The 24,235-nt window shown below is 38.9% G+C and overlaps 2 protein-coding genes across 2 annotated transcripts in view; one reads left to right on the top strand and one right to left on the bottom strand.

Annotated features, from left to right (window-relative positions):
* The window catches only part of LOC132394187 (nuclear cap-binding protein subunit 1), a 57,987-nt gene extending 48,024 nt beyond the window's left edge, over positions 1-9,963 (bottom strand). Inside the window, exons 1-6 of the mRNA XM_059970024.1 lie at positions 9,795-9,963; positions 5,042-5,127; positions 4,014-4,114; positions 2,249-2,405; positions 1,191-1,298; positions 311-432 (exon numbers count right to left, since the gene is read on the bottom strand). Coding sequence (XP_059826007.1) covers positions 311-432; positions 1,191-1,298; positions 2,249-2,405; positions 4,014-4,114; positions 5,042-5,127; positions 9,795-9,828 — 608 coding nt within the window. The 5' untranslated portion in view covers positions 9,829-9,963. The remainder of the gene's footprint in view (positions 1-310; positions 433-1,190; positions 1,299-2,248; positions 2,406-4,013; positions 4,115-5,041; positions 5,128-9,794) is intronic.
* Positions 9,964-9,973: 10 nt separating this feature from the next.
* LOC132394188 (thiosulfate sulfurtransferase/rhodanese-like domain-containing protein 2) overlaps positions 9,974-24,235 on the top strand; it is a 31,773-nt gene continuing 17,511 nt past the window's right edge. The window contains exons 1-3 of the mRNA XM_059970026.1: positions 9,974-10,200; positions 14,732-15,042; positions 18,625-18,733. Coding sequence (XP_059826009.1) covers positions 10,066-10,200; positions 14,732-15,042; positions 18,625-18,733 — 555 coding nt within the window. The 5' untranslated portion in view covers positions 9,974-10,065. The remainder of the gene's footprint in view (positions 10,201-14,731; positions 15,043-18,624; positions 18,734-24,235) is intronic.

Raw genomic sequence — 24,235 nt, 5'->3', positions numbered from 1 at the left:
AAAGTTAGACAGGCTAGGCTTGTAGCTATTAAGAGTTTAAAACAAAGAGAAGTGACTTAATTGATAATATAAGGTTATGAAAGATATTGACACTGTGAATGTGGAAAGGTTGTTTCCTATTGTGTGGAAATCTAGAATTTGGGGTCACAATTCAAACACAAAGGAGCTTTACGTTTAAGGCAGATGATGAGAATTTTTTTCACTCAAAGCTATGACGTAAATGCTTAAAATAAAATCAAATAATAAATTGCATATTTTACTATCTTAAGCACTTAATTCACAATTGTAAGAGGAATTGATAGTTACTTACTTCAGATAACTTTCGATCTGCAAAAGAATTCGATCCATCTCAACATCTTTTTTCTCATAGAGCTCCTTTCCAACCCAAGGAAGAGAAGAAAGCACCGAATACACGTACCAGTCAGAGCGCACCTACAGCAAAGTGAAACAAACATGACAAATATTTAAAAGGTTTTACAATACAGAAGCTTTTTACTACCTAAAATACCTGTTTACCTAAATACCTAAAATACACATTTCCTTAATATGCAAAAATAGATAACAAAGTCATGCAATTTCCATTGAAATAACCACAGCAATTACTATGAAAAATAAAAGGAAATTGTGAGTTTCCCTTGGTTACGTATTCTAATTTAGGATCATTATAAACAAAAACTTGAATTTATACACTTTAATTAAAGTTCCAAGGTACATCTCAAATAGTGTTAAAGGAATTGACTACAATGGCTAAGAGGAATAAGTGAAACTTAATGAATAGACTGGGCTTACATTTTTTTTAAGAATGGTGAGAGCAGGTTCATTACGGCAAGACTGAAGCAGCAATAGGATTGTTATCAATGGCCAGACAAGGAATAGTATAAGCAATAGGTTTCCTATTTCACAAAAATCTTACAATATTTTGACCTCACTACTTAGATATCTATCCACAAACTAATAAAGTATACCGATAAAGCAACATGAGGTATTTTAAAAGGATTCCCAAATGAAGAAACCCCTGAAGGGTTTATGGGTTTTAAAAGCAACGTCACAAAGCAGTGAATCCTCAGAGCACAGAGAAAACTTCCAAACATCCACATCAAGTCACACAGGGAAAGTATCCCACCCCGACAACCCCATTTGATCACTTTATTTTTTAATGCCTATAGTGTATCCTCCTCATTTTTTCTTACCTGTGGTATGTCCTCTTCTTGTGTTACACTGATAAAGTTTTCAAACATTGCCACCATTGATGGAGCAGCAATCACATGACAATTCACGAGATCAGACAAAAAACGAACCTACACAAGGAGCACAACTTAATTCCAAACTGAATATTCCTTTTACAAGTAGCACATTATCTATATAACTTTAAAATATTAGACAGTATTTCATAGAAATTGTAAGCATTTAATTTCTGACCAAAATATAATTAATGCTGTCAGTTTTGAAAATGGAAAACAACTTTCACACTTCCACCAATATCAATGTTATTCTTTATTCCAGTGTTTTCAATCTTATTTTTATCTTCTGTCAAAATATTTCCGAATGTTTAAAGGAATGTAATAATGCTCTCCCATTCAACACCAACGCACTCTGCTTGGGACAAGCATGGTTTGCATATTTTTTTCAAGTTACATGCCACCATAATAATTGTACTTAAATGGCAACATCAACATATTACAGATTGCAAGCTTTTTAGAGAGTACTAGTGCAAAATCTTTGGAAAAGGCTTCTAAAAATGATGTGACATCAATATTTAAGCAAAATTAAAAGAAACCTAGACCAATCAGAGAAAGAAGGAAACAGTTGTTCAATAGGGACATGAAGAACAATATAACCCTATATAATGGGACATCAAGGTACAAATTGGGGTGTTATGAAATTACAGAATGCCGCAGTGACTATCAATAGACAATAGGTGCAGGTGTAGGCCATTCGGCCCTTCGAGCCAGCACTGCCATTCACTGTGATCATGGCTGATCATCCACAATCAGTACCCCGTTCCTGCCTTCTCCCCATATCCCTTGACTCCGCTATCTTTAGTATCATGATCTTTGGCACCATTATAATCATCACATTGTCAACAGCAATGCCTCCCACTGATGGTAGAGTTTATTAAAATAAAAGACGAAAAGGTTTCAGAGCTTTATATTTTACTTCAAACCAAACTTAATTCAATTGTGGACATGGCAATGCTGTCCAGAGCAGATCACTCTACCCATTACAACACAAAAAAAGAGAGACTTACAGCAAAAACTGCCTCATTGTATAAATTGGCTTTCAAAATTTCTTTAAGCTGTCTGATCATAGCTTCGACGAATTCACCACCAAAGTTGTAATTCCTGGCATTTAGTAGGCCGACGAGTGTTGTGTATACAGGTAATTTTTCTGGAAGCTGCCTTGCTCTAAGGAAAATATCATGTCAAATAATGCACTAAGTATTTTGTTATGGTTATAGAAAATTAAGTATTTCCAGTGTAGCAAGAATTGTTAAGCATTAACATTGAGGACACTCAACACATGAATAGCTTCAGTAATTGGAATAACTCCACAATGTTAAACAAATGGCTTTAAAAATTCCTTTGAAAAGGAGAGTTCAATGCCAGCAAATGCACTTTGTTCACAATTTTCGCACTTTAAAATGACACCTCGTATGGTCCAGATTATACTTCAGCCTCCTCGGCTCCAATATTCTTCAGCCGCAATCTCTGAAGAGAACAATTATTGTCCAAAGTGAAGGGTGAACCCCTGATATAAAACATATAAGTAAAGGTTCTATATGCAGTGATTACCTGCCCAGCTGGTCTCATTGCCAGTAGTGTCTTATAGCCGTATACTTATCATTAAAAAAACTTTGGGAAGCTAGAACCAAAATATCATGGCACAAATTGATGTTAAGATACTTGCAGTCATCTTTACTAGACCTTATGCTATTAGGCTATATCTTTCTAGTCAGAGGTACTTCCTTCCATTAAATTATTTATTTTTCTGGTGATTCTTCCATGCTCTAACCCTGTCTCAAATAAAACAAAAGCTATTTATTTATATATTGCAATCCAGAAACTGGATATTTGGCATATCACAATAAACAATTTATTTCCTCCAACACTATTTTGTTTTATCGAACCCTATTGTTCAAAAACAGAAAATGATAGAAGCACTCAACGGCATCCATGAAAAGAGAAGTTAATATTTCCGAGTTAATTTTTCAGAACCTCAACCCATTGTGTGAAATGGGAAATTAAAATATGTAATTTTAAACTACAGACAAGGTGGCAGAAGAGATGTACAGGACAAAGTGAATGTATCTCCCATACAAAGAAATATACTTCCTTCCAACTGCCCTAGTTACACATATAATGTGACTTTATCCTATCAGATGAATTCTGATTTGAAATCAGATTTCCAGCATGTCCAGTTCTTCTTAATCTCTATTTCCCACTTTTGTAGCCAGTTAACAGCAGCAGCTTATGGAGACAATACATGTAATTGAGAGGCCTAGTAGCAGAAAGGGCAAATCAATATACTCTAATCCAGAGGCCTGGGCTAATGATCTGCATGCATGCTCAAAACAGATGGGAAATTTAAATTCAGTTGATTAAATAAGTTATGTTAATGATGATAATAGTGAATATAAAATGACCAGATTGTCACTAAAAAGGATACTCTAATTCACTAATCTCCTTTAACAGAAAATCTAGCAGTCCTTAATTGATTCATTCACCATTACAATTAATTGATTTATTCTATACACAATTGTGCAGCAATGAAGCTAATGTTTAATGGCCACTGAAATACCTTAGCAAGCCCTTAGTTCAAAGGTAATTGTACATAAGCATGAACTGCTAGCCTTGCCATTAATGTCCACATGCTGTGGACAACTATAAATAATAATAATTTCCAAATCTGCAAAGCCAGAATTTCAAATTAGTTAGTTAAGCAGAAACTAATGTACAATAATTAATAACTGATTTTACAAATTGCCTCAAAATTCTTCATATCATCCAACTTACACTGCACAAAGTATTCTCAAGATTTTACTTTTATAGTTTGGCAGATCTGCTTCCAAAACACCTGCTAGTCCTTCCAGATTGCTCTCTAATGAAGACGTGCTCTGTAAAACACAACATTTATGTTGATGATACAGTGAGACAGTCTGGAATGAATAATATATCCAAATTACTACTAACAAAGTATTAAAAGAAGATAATTATAACAAAAGAACAGAACTTGCATTTGTTTAAAGGTTGACTTATATTTGTGCATACGGGCTATGCCACAGCCTATGCCATAACCCTGATTTTCACTTCTGCGTCACTCTACACCGTAATGAGCATGCGTTGGTGTACACCAAAACGCTAGTTGGCGATGGGGTTTCTACGCCACTGTGTTAAGTTTCTTCGTGAGAGATATGGACGAGGAAATGCATTTCAAACATTTTCGCATGTTGGCAGGTAGATTTGACAATTTGGTTCATCTATTTCGCATTGGTGTACGCTCAGCTTACAGACATGGCAGAGAAGAAGCAACTGGAAATGCGATGCTACCAAGCGGACCAATCACAGTTGTTGCAGCCTGCATCACCGTGACATGTGAGTAACTTTTCTGGAGAGGTGCACATCACCCTACAGAGCAAGAAATGGCACAGGTACGGCGTAGGGTACATGTTACCTACAGCGTAGATGCCACACATGTATAAACCAGCCTTAATATCTATCATAAGGCATACAAAGTAACTATCTCGATGACACATGCAAGGTACTAAATCACTTATAAGATTTTAGAGATATTGTAGGCAGTAATAATGTTTCCTTTCTATTATCCACCTTACATTGTTTGTGATTCAACCAGGTAGTGTAAAAGTCACAAATGAGAAAATCTGCAGATGGTGCAATGAAAAAGATGTCTGTAAATGTTAAATGTATAGCAGGTACTGCTAATTTGATATTTTTTCCATTTTTACAAGGTTTTAATTATGCAATAATTAGAATGATTCCATCATCTTTAGAGAATATTTTTAAATGATTTAAATGAACGACACCTTTTCTCCTACACGACATATCAGAGACTCCAATCGATCTTCAATTTCAATTGGTTCAGATGTTCTCCTCCTCTTGTGAGGTTGCCCTATTGCAAAACAAAAGATCCATCATTAATTCAATTCAGTCATTTAACTGACAGTCGTGCTAAATGCGCAACATGTATATTTCAAATTTTACATGTCCTATGACCTTCATAGATGTCATGATCCTCATCTTTGTCTAAAATCAACTTCATTTGTCACAGTGATGACCTTGGGCAGTGATTCTGGGCACGATGACTGAGTCAGCAAGATCTGGCCTACTGTATTTATTCATCACATGATTACTGTTAGATAAATAATCAATTGCTAGGTAAAGTGATCTAATATGGAATGTCCTCTTTTTGATTCTAGGATATTGTTGCAGTGTTTTTAAATATACTAATAAATTTAACACCTTTCTAACTTGAACTACTCTGCTCCTCCAAACCTTTAGACAAATTGGTTTACAATTTTGCTACAAGTTTCCTTCATGATTGAATTACCACATTCATAGTTCAAATTAAATTTATTATCAAATAAATTTCAGTGTAGTTATGTCACCATATACTACCCTGAGATTCATTTTCCTTTGGGCATTCCCACTAGATTCAAAGAAATCAATGAAAACCTATACACGAGAGGACAAACCACCAAAGTACAAAAAGACAAACTATGTAAATACAAAGAAATCTAATAATATAATTAAATAAATAACAAATAATATAGAGAACACAAGTTGTAAGAGTCCTTGAAAGTGAGCCCATTGATTATGGAATCAGTAAGTGTTGAGCTGAGTGAAGTTATCCTTGCTGATTCAGAAGTCTGATCGTTTAACTGTTCCTGAGCCTGGTGATGTGGGAATTAAGGTTCAACTACCTACTTCCCAACGGCAGCAGAGAGAAGGGAACATGGTCTGGATGGGTGGAGTCATTTATGATGAATGCTGCTTTCTTGTGGCAGTGCTCCAATGGGCCATGTCCACCACTTTTTTAGGCTTTTCTGTTCATGGGCATTGGTGTTCCATGCCAGACGGTGATGCAACAAGACAGGATATTCTCCACTGTGGATCTATAGAAGTTTGTAAAGTTTTAGATGTCCTGCTGAATGATATGACAAACTTCTAAGAAGGTAGAGGGGCTGCTGTGCCTTCTTTGTAATGGCAATTATATGTCAAAGCCAGAACAGATCCTCTGAAAAGGAGTCTAAAGATGCTGACCCTCTCCATCTCCGATCCCCTGATGAGGACTGGCTCATGGACCTCTGGCTTCCTCTTCCTGTAGTTAATAATCACTTCTTTGGTTCTGCTGATGTTGAGTGGGAGGCTGTTGCTGTGGCACCATTAAACCAGATTTTCAATCCCTTCCTATATGCTAATTCATCACCACCTTTGATCCTGAGACTTCTTTACTGCTAACACAAGGTCTAATTCTATGTTTCTCCTCAATTTTCAATGCATGATTCTTTTAATAGATCATGATGTTATCCTCAACTTTCAGTAGTTAAAGAGTGACTACATCTATATCTGCATGCAGTGGATTCCCGTTAATTGGGACACTTCCAGGCCAGTACATTTTGGCCCAATTAAGTGGCTGCTGCAATTAGCTGAAGTTTCATGGAAATATTTTAAAACATTAAAAAGACAAACCACCTTTTAACTGAGTAACAAATTATGTATTTAAATGAAATACAGACCAATTTAAACACTAACAATATATGGCGGTTCTCCAAGCAGATCTCATCCGCCCAGTCTGCCAGAGCTGACTTTGCAAGCTAGGACAGACTTGTCCCATCTTACCAGGGTACAAGAACTGCCAGCTATCCTCACCTGGATTAGCCCGCCTGTTGAAGTGGTGTACCAGGGTAAAACTTGTTGTATGCAATCAGTTACTTGGAACCACGGTGAGAGCACAGTGTCTACTGGGAATCAAAGTTGAGTGAGCTGTCCCAGACTGGACATGACAAGGCTCTTCACCAGAGGTGCCACCCCTCCCTTGACACTCTACCAATTTTACTATTGTACTATAAAACTGTAGTTCTTGATAGCTATATATGGAGGAATTCATCCGCTGTATGCTGCTGTGTTCTTTTGATTGATTGTAAATGAATAAATCAACACAGACACCGAGTGCAGATAATGACTGCCTTCATATAATGCTTTCAATGATTGCATCCTCCAAATGTTCATTGTAACATTCAAGACAATTATTAATACCTTCAAATTCTTCACAGTTCTTAACTTGTTGAATTATTTAATTTTCACTTCTGGCCATCTCTGGCATCTCCAAGCCTAAATGCTTGAAACCACAGTGAGCAAAACAATTCTGAATTGTCTTACTGCTTATTAATCACCAACTATCAGTGACAAAAATCACTGTTTTTTGAACAAACACATGCAGCTGACACTATCTAAAACCAGTTTGCTCTAAGCACAGTGTAGTGTTTAACAGCCAGACAAATGCACGTGATTGACACTAGCTAGAAACTTTGGCAACAGTCTCCTGTCCCGATTTAGTGACATTGTGTCCCAAATAAACAAAGAGAATTCCGTCTATTTTCTTAATTTTTGCTCTTTTAAGCATTGTCCCAAATAAATGGCTGCACTGATGAACCAATGGTCCAGTTAACCAGAATCCTCTGTTTAACTAATTTCTATTTGAAATATAGGATTTTACTTAACTACCTTTTCTGTAATATTCAGCAAATACATTGGATTTTTAGCTTTTAAGGTGCACAGATCACATACTAAAATTACTTTGCAAATATTCCAGCTGTTAATAAAAGTAATTTCATCATTTTTTTCATTTCAATCATGCGAAATCTACAAGTTTGCTTACATTAAAATTTTGAAAATTTAGTTTCCAAAACAGAATGAGAAATAATGTTTGCATGAACACCTTTTTAAACTGGACAAATAAAATTTGACATAAGTATGTGAAAAATATTCAGGGGAGCTTAATGAGACCAAAATGCTGTTTGCTGTTTTGAAAGGCAGGGAACATGCAATATGGGCACAATGAGAAGGTTGGGGCGGGCACGGTAGCGTAATGGTTAGCACAATGCTTTACAGTACCAGTGACAAAGGTTCAATTCCCAACATTGGCCTGCAAGGATGTTCTCCCTGTGACCGCGTGGGTTTTCTCTGAGTGCTCTGGTTTCCTCCCACAATCCAACGACGTACAAGTTGGTAGGTTAATTGTCGCATGATCTTGCTCGGGTCAAATAGGGGGTAGCCGGGCAGCACGGCTCGAAGGACTGTAAGGGCCTATTCCACACTGTATCCCAGTAAATAAATAAATAAATATGGTGCATCAGAGATGCATCAGATAGGACGTTAATACTGCAGCAGGAAAGGCTAGACAAAAATGTAAAAAAAAAGTGGAAAAAGAAAACCACAAACATTGAAATTAGATTGGATTGATACAGTATTGAGGAAATATGACAAAGTAGCAGTATTGGTTTAGGCATTTTGCAGGGCTACAGGGAGAGCAGAACACTGGAATTATTTTTGGATTGATACCAGGCTAATGGAACAAGAATGAGTTGGTGGAAGCATTACGGTAAAAGAGCAAAGCAATAGAATTAACTTGGGAACATACAGCATGAGCACAATTAGATCTACAGTATGAAATTGAAGGATTACTACTGCATTACAGAAAGAGATCAGAAACAAGATTAGTTTGTAATTGAAACAGAATTATGATACAAGTCAGTAGAATTGCTGTTATGATATGGCATAGTGAATTACTTATGGTTTGACCAGTGTCTAATGGCCCATAAAGACAGCAGTGCAGCAATGGTATTACATAACTAAACAAAAAAAGTAATAGAAGCAGGATTAGGCCTTTCAATCCCTTGAGCCAGATCTGCAACTCAATATCATCATGGCTGACCTACCTCAAAATTATTGTCCAATACTACCCTCTTTAAATGTTGATTCATTCACTATCCAGATGGAACGGTGGAGTATACTCAATGGGCTAGGTCTTATGGTCGGAAATCAATTAGTCTCTATTTGGAATGCAATCAAAGAATGAACCTGCAGAGTTTTTTGGTGCAACAAATTATTGTACTCCACATGAAGCAATGTTTCTTCTTTTCAGTTCCGAATACCCTCTTATTGTGTAACCCTGACTGTTAGTTTTAGATTCCAGTCAGTGGAATTCTCCCTATATCTACTTTGTTATGTCCTCTCATTCTTCTAAACCGTAGCTAATAAAACGCCTAATCTACTCAATCTCTCCTCATATCTACCCTGCAGCATGACTCTTTGACGCATATTTAATTGTTCAGGTGAGGAAACTCCTAATGTTCATAAAAACCCAAGAATCTTAAATTAGCTTGATAATGACAAAATAGATGAAATTTTGTATTAATATGCAGTATATTTTATATATTAAAATTGTTAGTAGGATTAGTACAGAGAGGAGTTGCATGCTGAGTACAGCAGGGCAGCGGAACTTGAAACAGCACACCAGTCATAACCTAATTGTATGTTATTACAACCTTGAAGGACCGCATGGACTCCTTCTACTAACTCTAATGGGGCCAGAGCAGTTACAGCAGCCTGTTATTCTCGAGACGGGAAAAAGCAAATCAATTGAAAAATTTCAAATTAAGTACACTAGGTAAAGAACACAACCACCCAAACCAGTGTCGTCACGGAAACCGGCCGAGAGGCACCAGTCCTAACCGCGCAAATATCGTGTGCTTCTACCATTCCGATTTTACCCACCATCATTATCGTCACTGTGCCGTCTTCTCGACATTTCTGGCCAGTCGCCGGATTAATAGGAAGGACACGCAAAGTGCTGGCCGATTTAGCTCAACTACCCCCCTCACTCTCTCCGGCCAGAAAGAGCCTGCAGACGCAGCCTCCCACCTAATGGCCGCCTCTCCTCACAAGCTCTTCCGGGGGCGCGAAAATTCCTTCCGGCCGTGCCGGCTCCGGCGTGTCCTCGGGCTGTGCGGTTCCTGCCCGGCCTGTTGGTTCGCTGCGAGCTCTCATGGAGACTTTGTTCCACGCCGGCATGTCGGAACTAGACATTGAGGGCTCCGACAAGGGACGCGAATCCGCCTGTCAGCCGGCGCGCGGGAGCGGGCACCTGGGCCATAAGCACCGAGGACCGGCGAGGAAACGGGTGAGGCAGGCCCACCGAAATTGGGTTCTCTGCCCAGTTCACTTTGCATCGAAACACTTTCTGGGCGTTTTGCCTCTGTCTTGCTTTATCATCCGAGTTCTTGAAAGCTTAGCTTGAATTTACTTCCAACTCCAATACTTTGTTTCTGAATTATTAACAAATCCATACTGAACATTTCCCCGGAGTTTTGTTTGAGAGATTCATTATCCAGTGTTGGTGCCTTTTCTTTTTGCTATTCAGTGAGTATTAAACATGGAATCAAGTCTGAGGGAAACCTGAATGAGAACGCAGAATTACTAGGGGCGTGTGATAGATAGTGAGAAACCTTTCTCCTCTGCAAAGATGACCTTTTCCACGCTGTTTGATTTTGACTCTAAATTGGGTAAACTTAAAACAATTTGATCTCCGTCACCTTTGCCTGTTCCTGAGGAAAGTGAGCCAATCACTAACCTTGATTGGTACTTTGAAATGAAAACAGAAAATGCTGGAAACACTCGGTAAATCTGGCAGCATCAGGGAAAAGTTTTAATGTTTTGCGTTGAAGACAAACGGTTTATGACCAGAAATATTAACTCTATTCACTTCTCCAGATACTCTCTGACTTGTTTCTGCAGTTTTCTGTTTTTGTTTCAGACTTTCAGTGTTTTTGTTTCATTGTCTGGTATACATTTACCTGGCTCAAGTAAGGCTCTGAAAGATCATCGGCATAAAAATTTGATTCTCTACTCATAAATCTTCAGCATTAAAAGTTTTCAAAAAATATCTTTATTGAAAGTTGGAGAGAGATTCTTTCTGAACTGCTGCTTGGAGTCATTTAAGTCTTATAGAAAAATGTTGATTATTTATTGGATAACTGTCAAAGGACATAAAACTATTATCTAAAAATAGATCATGAAAACATGTTATGCCTTTTGTTTTCCACAACACAAAGGCTTGGTCTATAAGAGAGAGCTGAAGAAAAATGTTAGATATAACAGGGCTTGATAAGATAAACTTAAGCCAAGAAATTTACAGAATTGAAACCAAATTCATAGTGCATTTTTAACTATAGGATTAGTTATTTGTTTATTCAATTTAGATAAGACAAAGGGAAGCAAAGATCCTAAAATAGAAATCAATGGGAAGTCTTGTACAGATTTGCACTCCAGGTTTATCCACTGTGGGCTTAATAATGTAACCAATTCTTGTGTCCAAAATATTAAATTTCGAATGTTAGCTGCCCAATAGTAAAATCTTCGGTTAGGCAAAGCCAAACCACCTTCCTTCTTAGGCTTCTGAAGATATTTTTTGCTTAATCTGGGATTTTTATTCTGCCATATATACGAAGATATTTCTGAATCAATAATGTCAAAAAAGGATTTAGGAATAAAAATTGGTAATGCTTGGAATAGGTATAAAAATTTAGGTAAAACCATCATCTTAATAGCATTAATTCGACCAACCAATGACAAAGACAATGGGGACCATCTATTAATAAGTTGCTTGATTTGGTCAATTAAAGATAAGGTTAACTTTAAATAAGTCCTTATGTTTTTTAGTGATTTTAATACCCAAATAAGTAGTTATCTGTGACAACTTTAAATGGTAAGTGTTTATAGATTGGGATTTGCATATTTATTGGGAATAATTCACTCTTATTAAGATTTAGTTTATAACCAGAAAAGCTGCTAAACTGAGCAATGCTAAAACCCATTTTTTTAGATGCTTACAAATTAGAAATTTTTTAAATAATGTGCTATCATCCTTTCCGAATTTATGTCCAATGGACATTACGGAAAAAATTTTAGTTCTGAATCCCTGTCAGAAGGGTTTAGTAGCTGTCATATATAATATGATTACGAAAACACAACCAGAGATATCAGACAAAATTAAAGAATGGGAAAAGGAACTTCACTGTCTCTTATCTGCAGAGCAGTTGGAGAAAATTCTAGTTAGTTAATTCCTGTTCTATTTGTGCCAAACGTGCCCTATTACAATTTAAGGTCATAGGGCTCATATGTCTAAGGACAAACTTGCTCGATTTTACTCTCATGTTAACCCTATCTGTGACAGATGACACTCTGAAATTGCCTCATTGACTCACAAGTTTTGGTCTTGCCCCTGCTTGCAAAATTATTGGAAAGATATTTTTGGTATTACTCAACAGTTTTGATTATCAAGGTGCAACCTCACCCTATTACTGCAATTTTCAGCTTGCCAGTGGTGCACAGTGGTCAATTGTCCCCTGCAGCCAGGCGGATGATTGCATTTGCTACATTGATGGCTAGAAGATCTATCCTATTGAAATGGAAAGAAGTTAATCCTCCTACCACATCTCAGTGGTTTTCTCAAACCATTTCTTGCTTGAGTTTAGAAAAAATTAGAAGTGTCATTTTTGATCCATCAGTTAAATTCGAAGAAACCTGGAGTCCATTTATTCAACATTTTCATTTGAGTTAGACTGACCTTTCCCAAACCTGATGTCTTATTTGGATAGAGGTGCGGAGTTATAGACACTACTGTGTATATTTGATATATTAGCCCATGATGGTTAGGTTTTTTTTCCATTTTTTTGTAACTTACTATGAGTTTGGGAGGCTACCATATATCGATTATTAATTGTTTGTATTTGTACTTTAACCTATCAATTATGTACTCTCAAGCTCTCTGTATTTGATGTTTTCTGACAATGATTATTTGAAAATTAATAAAAAGATATAAAAAGAAAAGGACAATGTTAATTATGTAATTTAAGACATAAAGGTGCATTGAAAAAAAAACATGTCTGGATCTTAGACTGGCAGAGATAAGTAAAAGCAGCTTTTAAAATGGCCCTGGTGAAGCACGGTGACAACGTACTGGCAGCAAACAGAACTATTAACTAATCACACTTTTTCTCAGAAACTATCACTGCAATCAATAGCCTATAACTTCCCCTTCAGAGTTGAACTTTTGAACCGCCTGTACGACCTGGCATTTTTGTGGTGTGAACTGAAGTCTCAAAAGATGCAGGACAGTACCGCCCCAAGAGCAAGGAATAAGCCAGCATTTGGTAATTACTGGAGTGGACTTCGAGCCAATTCGAAGCAGCAGAACTAAGTTGAGGCAGAGGGGCCCAGGCCCGAGAGTGAGGAAAAGCTCACTGTTTGACTGATTTAAGCCCCAGGCCGTATTGGAAAGATTGGGTACAGAGCAAACTGAGGTGGCAGGACCCAGGCCTGAGAGTAAGGAGTGACCTGAGGTTTGGCTGATTGAAGTGCCAGGCTAAATTGAAAAGGTCAAGGTGTCGGAGGGCAGAGGAAAAGGACGGTCTCATTTTCAGCTCGCTGCTCTGTGAGGTTTATTCATTTCTGCGCTGAACTGAGGCTGTGGCCTGCAATTAACAGGCTCCTGATCAGCTGCAGTGATGATCGGCTTCATGGCTGTGAATTCACTTTCATGAACTTCAGTTCTGAATGTTATTTGCTCTTATTGTTTACATTATTAATTTTTTTCTGCCCATTGGGTGTACAGTGGTCTTTTAATGGATTCTATCAATTTTCTTTTGTGGCTGCCTGTAATCTCAAGGTTGCATAGAAATATGCATACTTTGATAATAAATGTATGATGGTTTTATACAGCCTCAAGGTGATAAAAAGCAAGTCCAGTTTTATGGCACTTGCAGACTTTTGCTACCTTGTACTTTTGTCTCTGTGGCCTTCTGCCCCATTGCATTCTCTTTGAAATTTCCTCCTCTTTTTCTATTCATTTTGCAACAATTTATCTCATCAGCATTTCCAGACATGATGAAAGGTAGTTGTCATGAAACTACATACAGACATGCCTTACCTGAGTTTTTCAATGAGGTTCTGTTTGTATCTGGATCTTGGCTCCTTTGTTTTTTGTGTTGTATCTCCAATGTTCATGCGTAATGTTATAGATATGTTAGTGCCTGCCTTAATCATATTTGTGGAACCTGTAGAACCTCTGTCTGTGATCAAATTTTACTGGATGATACTGGTTTTTACTGTAATCTATTAGGTTACATGATATTTTAAGAAATGTAATTGTGTAATTTTTGTTGTGTGTTAAGTGGCTTGAAAATAGTGCTTACTCAAAAACAGGGTTCTCATTGGAAGATTTTTATATCTTATTTTGGTGATGGATGTCATTTGCTGCATGCAGTTAAACAAACTGAAATCTTGATTGTCATTGATTGTCATATTCATTAACATAAACCCAGTTGCAATAATCTATTCCTAGGAAATGTCTGCTGATGTAGAATTCTTGCAGCCTGATACTTTTGATATTGTGCAAACTGCTATCACAGATCGACTGATATCCCACAGTAGCAGTAGATTTTATAACTTTTAATAAGAAAAGAAATAAATGTTTTTTTAATTGCAAAGATTATCTTCCAAGAAAACAAGAGTGTAGATTTTGTGGCAATGAAATGAGTAATCTCCTAACTTAGTGGACCATAAAACTTATACTTTTCACTTGTAATTTTGTTATGATAATACTTTACATTATTGTTTCCTTGTCACATACACTTATACTTTCTTTGTTTTAGGCATTTGCACTTTTTATCAAATCAAGACGAGTATCTAAAAGCAGTAACCCAGAATTGGATGAGGAAAATGTACATTGGGAATGCTGTGGACAGCGGTTTGATAACGAAGTGTGCATTCACAAGCATGTGGGAAATGAACATATGCCTGAGGTCCTACAACAAACTGAAGCTATTTTCAATTTGTTAGGACAAAAGAAATCCAAGCTAACAAGAAAGCATGATTCTGCATCACAACACAATAAAACAAAGGAAGAATTTGACATATCTGCATGGTTACCTGGTACAAGTGATATTAACTTTGATCTAGCATGGTAAGAACTTTATTTTCTCTTCATTTTTCTTTGCAGCAATGAAATGGTCCTAGGAAAACTTATTTTACCTTGACTTTTTATTCTCAGACTTGTCACTTAAAGAAAATCTGTGGCTTTAAACTCAGAAAAGTCCAGATTTATACGACTCTGCGGGGGTGGGGGGGGAACAATTATCTTTTCTCTCCGCTTCTCAATTTTGTAAACATCAGCTAGGTCCCAATCAGCCTTCTAACTCCAAGGAAAACAATCTCAGCTATTTAAGTTCTCCTCATAGCTGAAACACTTCATCAAGGTTAACATTCTGTTGAACTTTCTCTGTATTCTCTTCAGTAATCACATCTTTCTTGGGACTGTGACAGGAAATTCACTCAGTACTAGACTGTAATCTAACTAATGTTTAATGTGGTCACTCAAGTAACCTTGCATTTGTTTTCAATACCTCAACTAATGAAGACTGCCTTAACCTTGTCTGCTGCCTTCTGGGACCTTAGGACATTTATGGCAATGTCCTCTTTTCCTCAATCCTTTTTAGGTTCCTTCATTCACCGTACATAATGCAGTTTTATTAATTACCCCAATATGCTTATTCTCATTTATTTCTGGATTAAGTTCCATCTGCCATTGCTCTGCTCATCTTGCCAACAAATCAGTATCATTCTGTAGTCAAAGAATACCCTCCATAAGACATAGTCTATTCAGCCCTTTGAGCCTATTCTACCATTCCATCAAGGCTGATTTATTATCCCTCTCAACCCCATTCTCCTATCTTCAGGTAACCTTTGATGCTTCTTGCTATCAGCATTAACAATTTCATACCATCAGTGTTTGGATTCAAATTACTTTAAACAATTTTTAAAAACAAAAGTACTAACACTTTACCTTAACCCCTTGAGTCCATTCTCCTGTGTTGAAATTTTTGCCCTGTGAAGTTGATTTTGCATTTTAGTTGAGCTTAATGAGCTGGGAAAAAATTAGGGATGACCAAGTTATAAGATGCAGATAAGGGAAGGCTTTAACATAGTGGTCACCAAACTTTTGAAGCCCAAGATCCCCTACCTCGGCTTTAGTGAAAGGTAAGATCAACTCCAAATCGATTAGTTACACGCATGCGCACCGGGGCAGATGTAAAACCCTGCAACCCGGAAGTAGAAATAATGTATGATCAGCAGGGGTCACCCTTTTTTTGCACCGCAGACCGGTTTAGTCTTGACAATATGCTTGCGGACTGGCCGACGGGATGGGGGGGGGGGGGGGGTGTGAATGTTAAACACAACCGGAATACAGCGATACTTGAAGCAGGTTCCTTATGTCCAGTCTATTCCGCAATTTAGTTTTCGTGGCTCTCGGCACTTAGCTGCTGTCCCACTTGCTCACATTTTTTTCCGCTGGAAAAAACTCAACGGGTTTGTCTTTAAGTGCAGGGTGCTTGGACTCAGGGTACCGAAGCAGTTTTGAGTGCTTCAGTACCTCATCAGACAGCCTCCCGCCCGCCAGATACCTTGGCCAGGTGCGGCTGTTCCCGTACCGGGGCCGTGGCGATCACAGTCTGGAGAGACCGAGACCGAGAAAGGAGTGCGATAGGGTGTGAGTTCGTCCCCTCCCCCCCCCCCCGTAGGATCTATCGGCCAACAGAAGTTTGGCTAGAGGGATGACTTCCAGTAGATCGCAGTGAGGTAGCTGCTGTGCTACTTATGAAACCCTGAGCCCGAATTAGTTCGTCTGCGAATATTTTAGCACCGGGTTCCCCATGAACATTAAGTATGGTAAACCGGTTTAGAGGCGGCACCCATCTGTCCGTGCTCCAGGCCGCTAGCAATGGCACTTCTCGCTGGCCGCATGAAGCAGCCGGTTACACGAGACCAACCAATGATCCTTGACGCGCTTCGGTAATGACCTCACGTGTATTCAGATTCAACAATGGGCATGACGGAATGAGGAAAGGTGCAGCTGACTCGTATCGTTTCCTTACGGCCCGGTGGTTGGGGACCACTGAAATACACTGTAGTGCGTGGCAGGGGAGCTACACACATGCGCACTAGGCAGAAAGAACAGAACTAAAACCCCGCCACCCGGAAACAATCTCTCAACAGTATTTGTGCATTTATTTTTCTTTTCTTTTTTCGGGATCTACTGGGAAAGTCTCAAAGATTGACCAGTCGATCGCGATCGACGGGTTGGTGACCACTACTGTAACAGAAAGATAATAGGTTCTAATGCAAGAGTAGTTAAATGGCCGGAAGACCAATGTAAAGAGATAAAGGTTGTAGTGGAACAAGTCGAGAAGCCAAACCAGCCCAGCAGAGGTTTAAATAAGAGCAACAGAATCATCCTCTGATACTGCTGAACTTCACATACAGTGAATCATTGTTCAGTTTGTGTTTTAACACTATTTATTCTCACAGCTAACTTGATTATGCCTCCTCCTGTCCTGCTTCCTTGAAGGAATTAGTCAATTGCATTGGTTCTGTCTCCATTGGATGTTATTGTACTGCCTGTTCTGTTTTTCCACAACTAAGGATTCCCTTGCAGTTTGTATAAGGGTGCCAAATAATATCTTTTTCATTTCCCTGAGTTTTCTTGCCCTTCGCTCTACAAATCATGGTAAGGTTCCTTTTACCTTTTGCTTTCAGTTGTCTAAGCCTCCACATTTAACAGACTACTCTTTGCCATTAGTGCTAGCTGTAATCTGATACTTTCACCAAAACATCTTTCCCTTCCTTTTTCAGCTCAGAAAGCAATAAACTGAAAACAGAAAATGATGGAAACACTCAGCAGGTAAGGTAACATCTGTGGAAAGAGAAACAGTTTAGTGGTCCCTTTCTTGACTTCATCCAGTCCTTTGGCATGTCTGTACCTTTCTCCCCCATTTTCCATGACACCTTTCTATACAACCATAGGAGTTTTAACACCTTTTTTACCTCTGCCCTTCCCACCATCCATTACTTCAAATTCTGTTATTCCACTAATAGAGACATTTACATATGCTTGTTTTTTCCCCAGTTTGACTTAATGTATTCATTGCTCATGCAGCGAATCCTTGTTAATTTGCCAGACCAGGCATTGATGAATGAATGTATTCTAGAATACCTCAATTCAATCCCTTAAAATGACCCATGTCACTTTAATTTCTCTGCCCTAAGAACATTGTTCTTGGATTCTTGCACTGTTTGGTAATGTTCAACAAGAATTAGAAGGATAGCATTTTGGTCTGTAACTTTATAGTTTTCTGGACTTAAAGAGTTAAACCTATTTTCACTTTCCTTCCCCTGAATCTTCCTGTTTCTTTACTTGTCCCATTTCTGTCCCCTTTTTGTCTTATGCCAACATTTTTTTTTAAATCATTTAATCTTTTCTATCACAGTAATGCTTTCCTCTCCTCCCCTCGATTTCCACAGCCCAAAGCTGTTTATTTTGTTTCTCCAACATTTTGTAGTTGTGATGAAAGGTCATCAGTTTGAAATATTTACCTTTTGCCTCTCCATAGATGTTGCCTGAACTGAGTATTCTCATCAATTTCTTTTTTTCCCCTGATAATGTAATTTTGCTTATTGCATTTAGAAGTTTTATTGTGCTTGTTCCTAGTGCAGAAGGCGAAGTGCTGTTATATTATTCCTATTGTGACATTGAGGACCCGCAAATAATCTGCAAATGGCAGAAAGCCTTGTGTCTTCAGCTGCATCTTACAGGCAAGGTAAATGATAAATATCTTTTACATCTAGCTTTTGTATGCCTAACCTGCCAGATGTGATCTTGTGAAAGTTGACCTCATAAGAATTATTGATAGATTGGCTGGTCAAAAATAAGTCTCTGCGGAGACACAGGGAGATTGGCAAATTGGATCCAAAGTTGGGTGTGGTTGGCTGGAAGCAAAAGGTAAGCAGGTGTTTTCATGACTGAAGGGGTATTGTCAATAGGTTTCCACAGCATTCACTATTCTTGCAATTGTACAATTCCCACAATGTGGCAATTGTGACGATAGAGATTGTAGGTGGTAAAAAAGTTAGACATGTTGTTGACGGTGAGGAGCAAAGCTTAGACTGCAGGAAGATGAAGATTGCTTAGCAAATCAGGAAAACCCGAGGAAATCTGCAGATGCTGGAAATTCAAGCAACACACACAAAATGCTGGTGGAACGCAACAGGTCAGGCAGCATCTGTAGGGAGAAGCTCTGTCGATGTTTTGGGCCGAGACCCTTCGTCAGGACTGTAATTTCCGCTGGGTACTTTGCTTTCTTACCAACATCCCAAACATTGGCCACTGTAAACTGCTTGGAGCATTTAGATGAGCAGTATCAGAACAAATGTTTGGGCTTTGTTGAAGATGTGCGGAGAAATATACTAAGGTGGGATTAGTCTAAGATGGGTGCTTGATGGTTGGCATGACACATTCTCTAAAACAACACAGGGAATATGCAATAAATGAGAATATATTGCATTTGTGAGGAGCAGAAAGACCTTGGATTATCTCCACTAAGGCTCTAAAATATAGCAGGGCTGTTCAATAAAGTAGTTGAAAAGGCACATGAGTGGCATTGTTTGTTGCAGCAGCCCAGGGAAGGAGCGATGTAGGGGAGAGCAGAGGCATGGCAGGCATGCTGGAGTTTGTGCTTGGTTAGGAGCTGGCCCCTCCTGCAGACTCCTCTCCAGTGTCTGTTTGGTGGAAGACGAGCTGGATTGCACTCATCTGTGGCTGCACTAGCACAAAATGAGGATCAGCTGGAGTTGCCGAAAAGTAGTTCCAGGACATATGCCATGCACTGTCAATCTTCAGGCCATCCCCAGGGACTTAGGCTAATATTATTAGTATTTCATAATAATAAAAAGACCATCTGTGCTCTGTGTTGTATGCTTGTGACCGTATGTACCTGGAAGAACACTGTCTCATTTAACATGGGTATGTTTGAAGACAATTAAACTTGAACTTTCCTTCGTTAGCTGAGGCTTTGTATGTAAATGCAAGGAGATTGTGTTGAACCAAACACAACACTAATTAGATCACAGCTTGAAGTACTAGGTACGTCCATCATATTGCAGGAAAGATGTGATTGCAAAGGAGGTTTATAAAGATATTGCCAGCACTGGAATATTTTAGTTTTATGGGGACAAACGGGAAAAGCTAGAGTTGTTCGCATTGGAACACAGGAATCTTAGGGAGGACTTAATTGAACTGTATAAAATTGAGTGACTGGGCAATCAAACTGGAAGTATCCATTTCCCCTAGTAAATAAGTCATAAAATCAGTGCCAATTTAAAATGATTGTTACAAGGAATGGGGGAGACAAGGTACTGGAATCTGGAAATCATTACCTTAAGGCAGGGGTGTCAAACTCAAATACACAGTGGGCCAAAATTTAAAAATCGGTACAAGTCAAGGGCCAGACTGGTTCAGCATTTATTGTAAAACTTATTGAAATGAATTTATTACACATATTAACCTGGAACTAACAAAGCTTAGGTTATTGCCTACAAAAACAACATTGAACATTAAATAAATAAAAAATCAGTTGCATTTATTTCTTATGGCTTTATCTGCAGCTTTTCCGGAGTAATTTCTAATGAAAACATTTTTCCACAGGCCAACACTCTGTGATTCACACTAGTCTAAGCCAGATACTTGGCATCTCATCTTGGATGCAAGTTCATCAATGTTTGGAGTCAGGCTCTGAGCTGAGGAAATCCTCAGAATTGAGTGAAGGTGTTCATCAGAAAGACGACTCCTGTGTGATGTTTTGTTTATCTTCATCAAAGAGAACAGTTGTTCACACAGATATGTGCTGCCAAACATAGAGAGTATTTGAGCAGCTTGGGTACGCAGCTGGGGCATTGTGTCGGGAATGAAACGTAGAAACTGTGCAGCGCCCACCGAGTCATACTTCGCCTTAAGTGTGTCACTACATTGGAGTTCAATCAGCTCCATTTGTATGTTGGTTGGTGCGCTTTCCACGTCAGCTGCAAATGGATTACTGAACAGTTCAAACCTGCTTTTTTGGGCTTCAAAGTCAGCAAATTGCCGTGTGAGGTCGGCACCAAGTATGCTAAGTTTTTCAACAAACTTTGCATGTGGGAACACTGCGGTAGAAACCTGCTCTTTCATAATTTGGCAACATGGAAAATGGCTCAAGTTTTCTTGCTGCATCTGCGTCTCCCACTGGCGCAGCTTGGTTTTAAAAGTCCTCACTGCAGCGTACATGTCTGTGATCACACGACCCCGCCCCTGAAGCTGCAGGTTGAGCGCATTGAGATGGCTCGTGATGTCACACAGAAACGCCATTTCACAAAGCAACTTTTTATCCCGGAGCTCTGTTGTGTCTTTCCCTTTGCTTTCCATGAACTGACAGATCTCCTCACGCAACTCAAAACATCTTTTCAGCACTTTTCCTTGGCTTAACCATCGCACCTCTGTGTGATAGGACAAATCATTATATTCTGAACCCAACTCCTCCAGAAATGACTTGAACTCACGGTGATTTAAACCTTTGGCTCTTATGAAGTTAACTGCTCGTGTTATGGTGCTCATTATATGTTCCATTTTCAAGGCTTTGCCACACAACGATTCCTGGTGTATGATGCAGTGATAAGCTGTCAGCTCACCTGCGCCATTTTCCTGCCGCATCTTCTCCCGGATCCTGCCCACCAATCCACTCTTTTGACCGCACATCGCAGGCTTCTGTTTCTTGTCCAGATGCTTGTATTTGTCGTGGTGTTTCGTTTCATAGTGTCGTCTTACGTTATATTCTTTAATTACAGCCACACCGTCTCCACACACAAAACAAACAGGTTTGCCCTTTATTTCTGCGAACATATACTCTGCCTCCCACCTGCCTTGAAAACCCCTGTTTTCAAAGTCCACCTTTCGTTCAGCCATTTTTGGGGTGAGGGATAGCTGAAAGTTGACCACACGTGACTAGCGCCATAAGAATGCTGATGAGAGAGTAAGGCAAGCGCGAGCAATGCACTGGCAGTGCATTGTGGGATTTGTAGTATTGGTGGTGCATGCAATATACCGGCGGGCCAGCTCTAATAGAAAAAAAATTTATTCATTAATGATATTCAGGAAATAAACCAGGGAAACCGAATAAACACTAAAAACCCTGAAAACCTGGTACCTGAATAAACTCAGCATTAGCCATATCATACGCCATAGGCGCTTCGATTACTGGGGCCAGCTTTAATAGTAATTAGATATTATCTCGCGGGCCAAAGATAATTCCACCGCGGGCCTTGAGCTTGACATATATGCCTTAAGGGATGGTGGAGGCAGAAGCTAATTATATTGAACATTATATCATGTGCAGTTGGAAGATTCATAACCTGAAGGCTCATAACCATATATAGAAAGGCAGGATTAGGGGTTCCAGTGATGTCATCATCCAGAATGGCAGCTTAAGTCAATATCTCCTCCAGAAAAAGGCATATTTTGCCCTGTTAACCCATCGTATAAGGTCTTTTGAAAATATATGAATTGATAAGGGGGGCAAGAATGGCGATTTAAAAAAAGCATCACTGAGGAGCCTGTGGACGAGAGGCGTGCAGCGAGCGGCTCTCCTACCCGAACGTGGTATTGAGGCTGACGGTGGGCCTCGTTCAGGCGAAGCGGCAAATATGATCAAAATTCTGGAAAAGATACGAGGATTCCAAAAAGATATAAAACACAACTAAATGATATCAAGTCAGAGTTTGCCAATAGCAATCAAAAAATAGCGGTGGCAGAGACACAAATTGAGAAGGTGTAAGATCGCGTGCAAAACATGGAACAAATACTAAGTAAGACGATAAAAATATTAAATCAACAAGAAAGTAACTGCTTGACCTGGACGGAAGATCAGGATATACAATGTTCCCAAAGGATCGGAGAGTTTGTCTATGACGGAGTTTGTACGAAAGTTGCTGCGGGACGCGCTGGAGCTTCCCTCCACTATGGAGCTTGAAATTGAGAGGGCACATTGTGCGCTCGCCCCGCAGCTTACTGGAGACAGAGAAGATATTAATCAGATTCCTTCAAAACAATGCCAAGGCAGAGATTCTTCAAAGGGTCTGGGGTAAGAAGAGGGTGTTTTTGGACGGGAAATTAGCGTATTTCAATCAAGATTGCCCCCGGTGGTCCTGCAGAAGCATGAGGAATACTCTGAAGTAAAGTGAATATTAAAGCAAGGAAAGATCAGATTCCAAACTCCGTACTCTGCTAAACTGTGAGTGTTTTATGAAGATGGGATGCAACTGTATCAGACAGTGTAAGTGGTGACCGGACATGAAGGTCAGCGTGATCAAACCGAGGGAAAGACTGGCTGAGCAGTTATCCCACTCTGCAGGGGAAATAGTGAGAGAATCGAGAAAGCATGGGACAGGAGCAGGACAAGAGAAGTATATCAGGAAGAGACTGTGAGTTCCCCGAAGACCGCCCCACCCCCTCCAGAAGAGCCATAAGATTTGGCTAACTTTAAAAATGTTGATAAGCTAAACGGAAGCAAAAATAGATGGTGCTATGCCTATCTGAAGAAATACTTATTATAATGTGGATTTTATATTACTCAATTATTTTTTTTTACTCATTCATTCACTCCTTTTTCCCCACCTAAATGAGAATATTTATGAGAGGAATACACAGGGAAATCTTTTCTGTGTAATGGACATAGATTTGTTCACTTACTTTTATGAATACTGCAATGGGGGCCAACGACTCACAGGTAGGAGGGGCTATCCCCCACAGCTTTACGTTTCCTCTCGCTCAACCCAGGGTCATCTACTGGAGACCTCAGCCTTGGAAAAACACCTTCGTTGCCTTTTTTTTTAATTATTTGCGTTTCTTGTTCTTATTTGTTCTGAGAGTAGATCGATTAAGTTTTATTCTGCTAATTTCAATGATATGTTGACAGATATACATGGCTAAGGACAAAGTAAAAAAAAAATTTAAATGTTAATAGGCTGTTAAATCCAATCAAACGTAGTAGAATTCTATCTAAAATGAAATAAGAGCATCCCTGGTAGTATATTTACTCACTTAAGTGATAATGAGCATAGATAACTAAAGAGAATGGGCTTCACTAATTTGTTTTTCTCCTCATATAAATCAGGACATAGGAGATGAGTTGTTATTCTTACCTCAGACAAGCTAAATTTTGAAAAAGTATTTGAAATGGAAGATAAGGAAGGCAGATATATTCTGGTAAGGGGGAATACAGACTGAAATTCAGTTA

The sequence above is a fragment of the Hypanus sabinus genome, chromosome 5 (assembly GCF_030144855.1).
Source record: "Hypanus sabinus isolate sHypSab1 chromosome 5, sHypSab1.hap1, whole genome shotgun sequence".
Lineage (NCBI taxonomy): Eukaryota > Metazoa > Chordata > Chondrichthyes > Myliobatiformes > Dasyatidae > Hypanus > Hypanus sabinus.
Note: the sequence above shows the minus strand (reverse complement) of the source record. Positions and strands in the feature narration are given on the sequence as shown.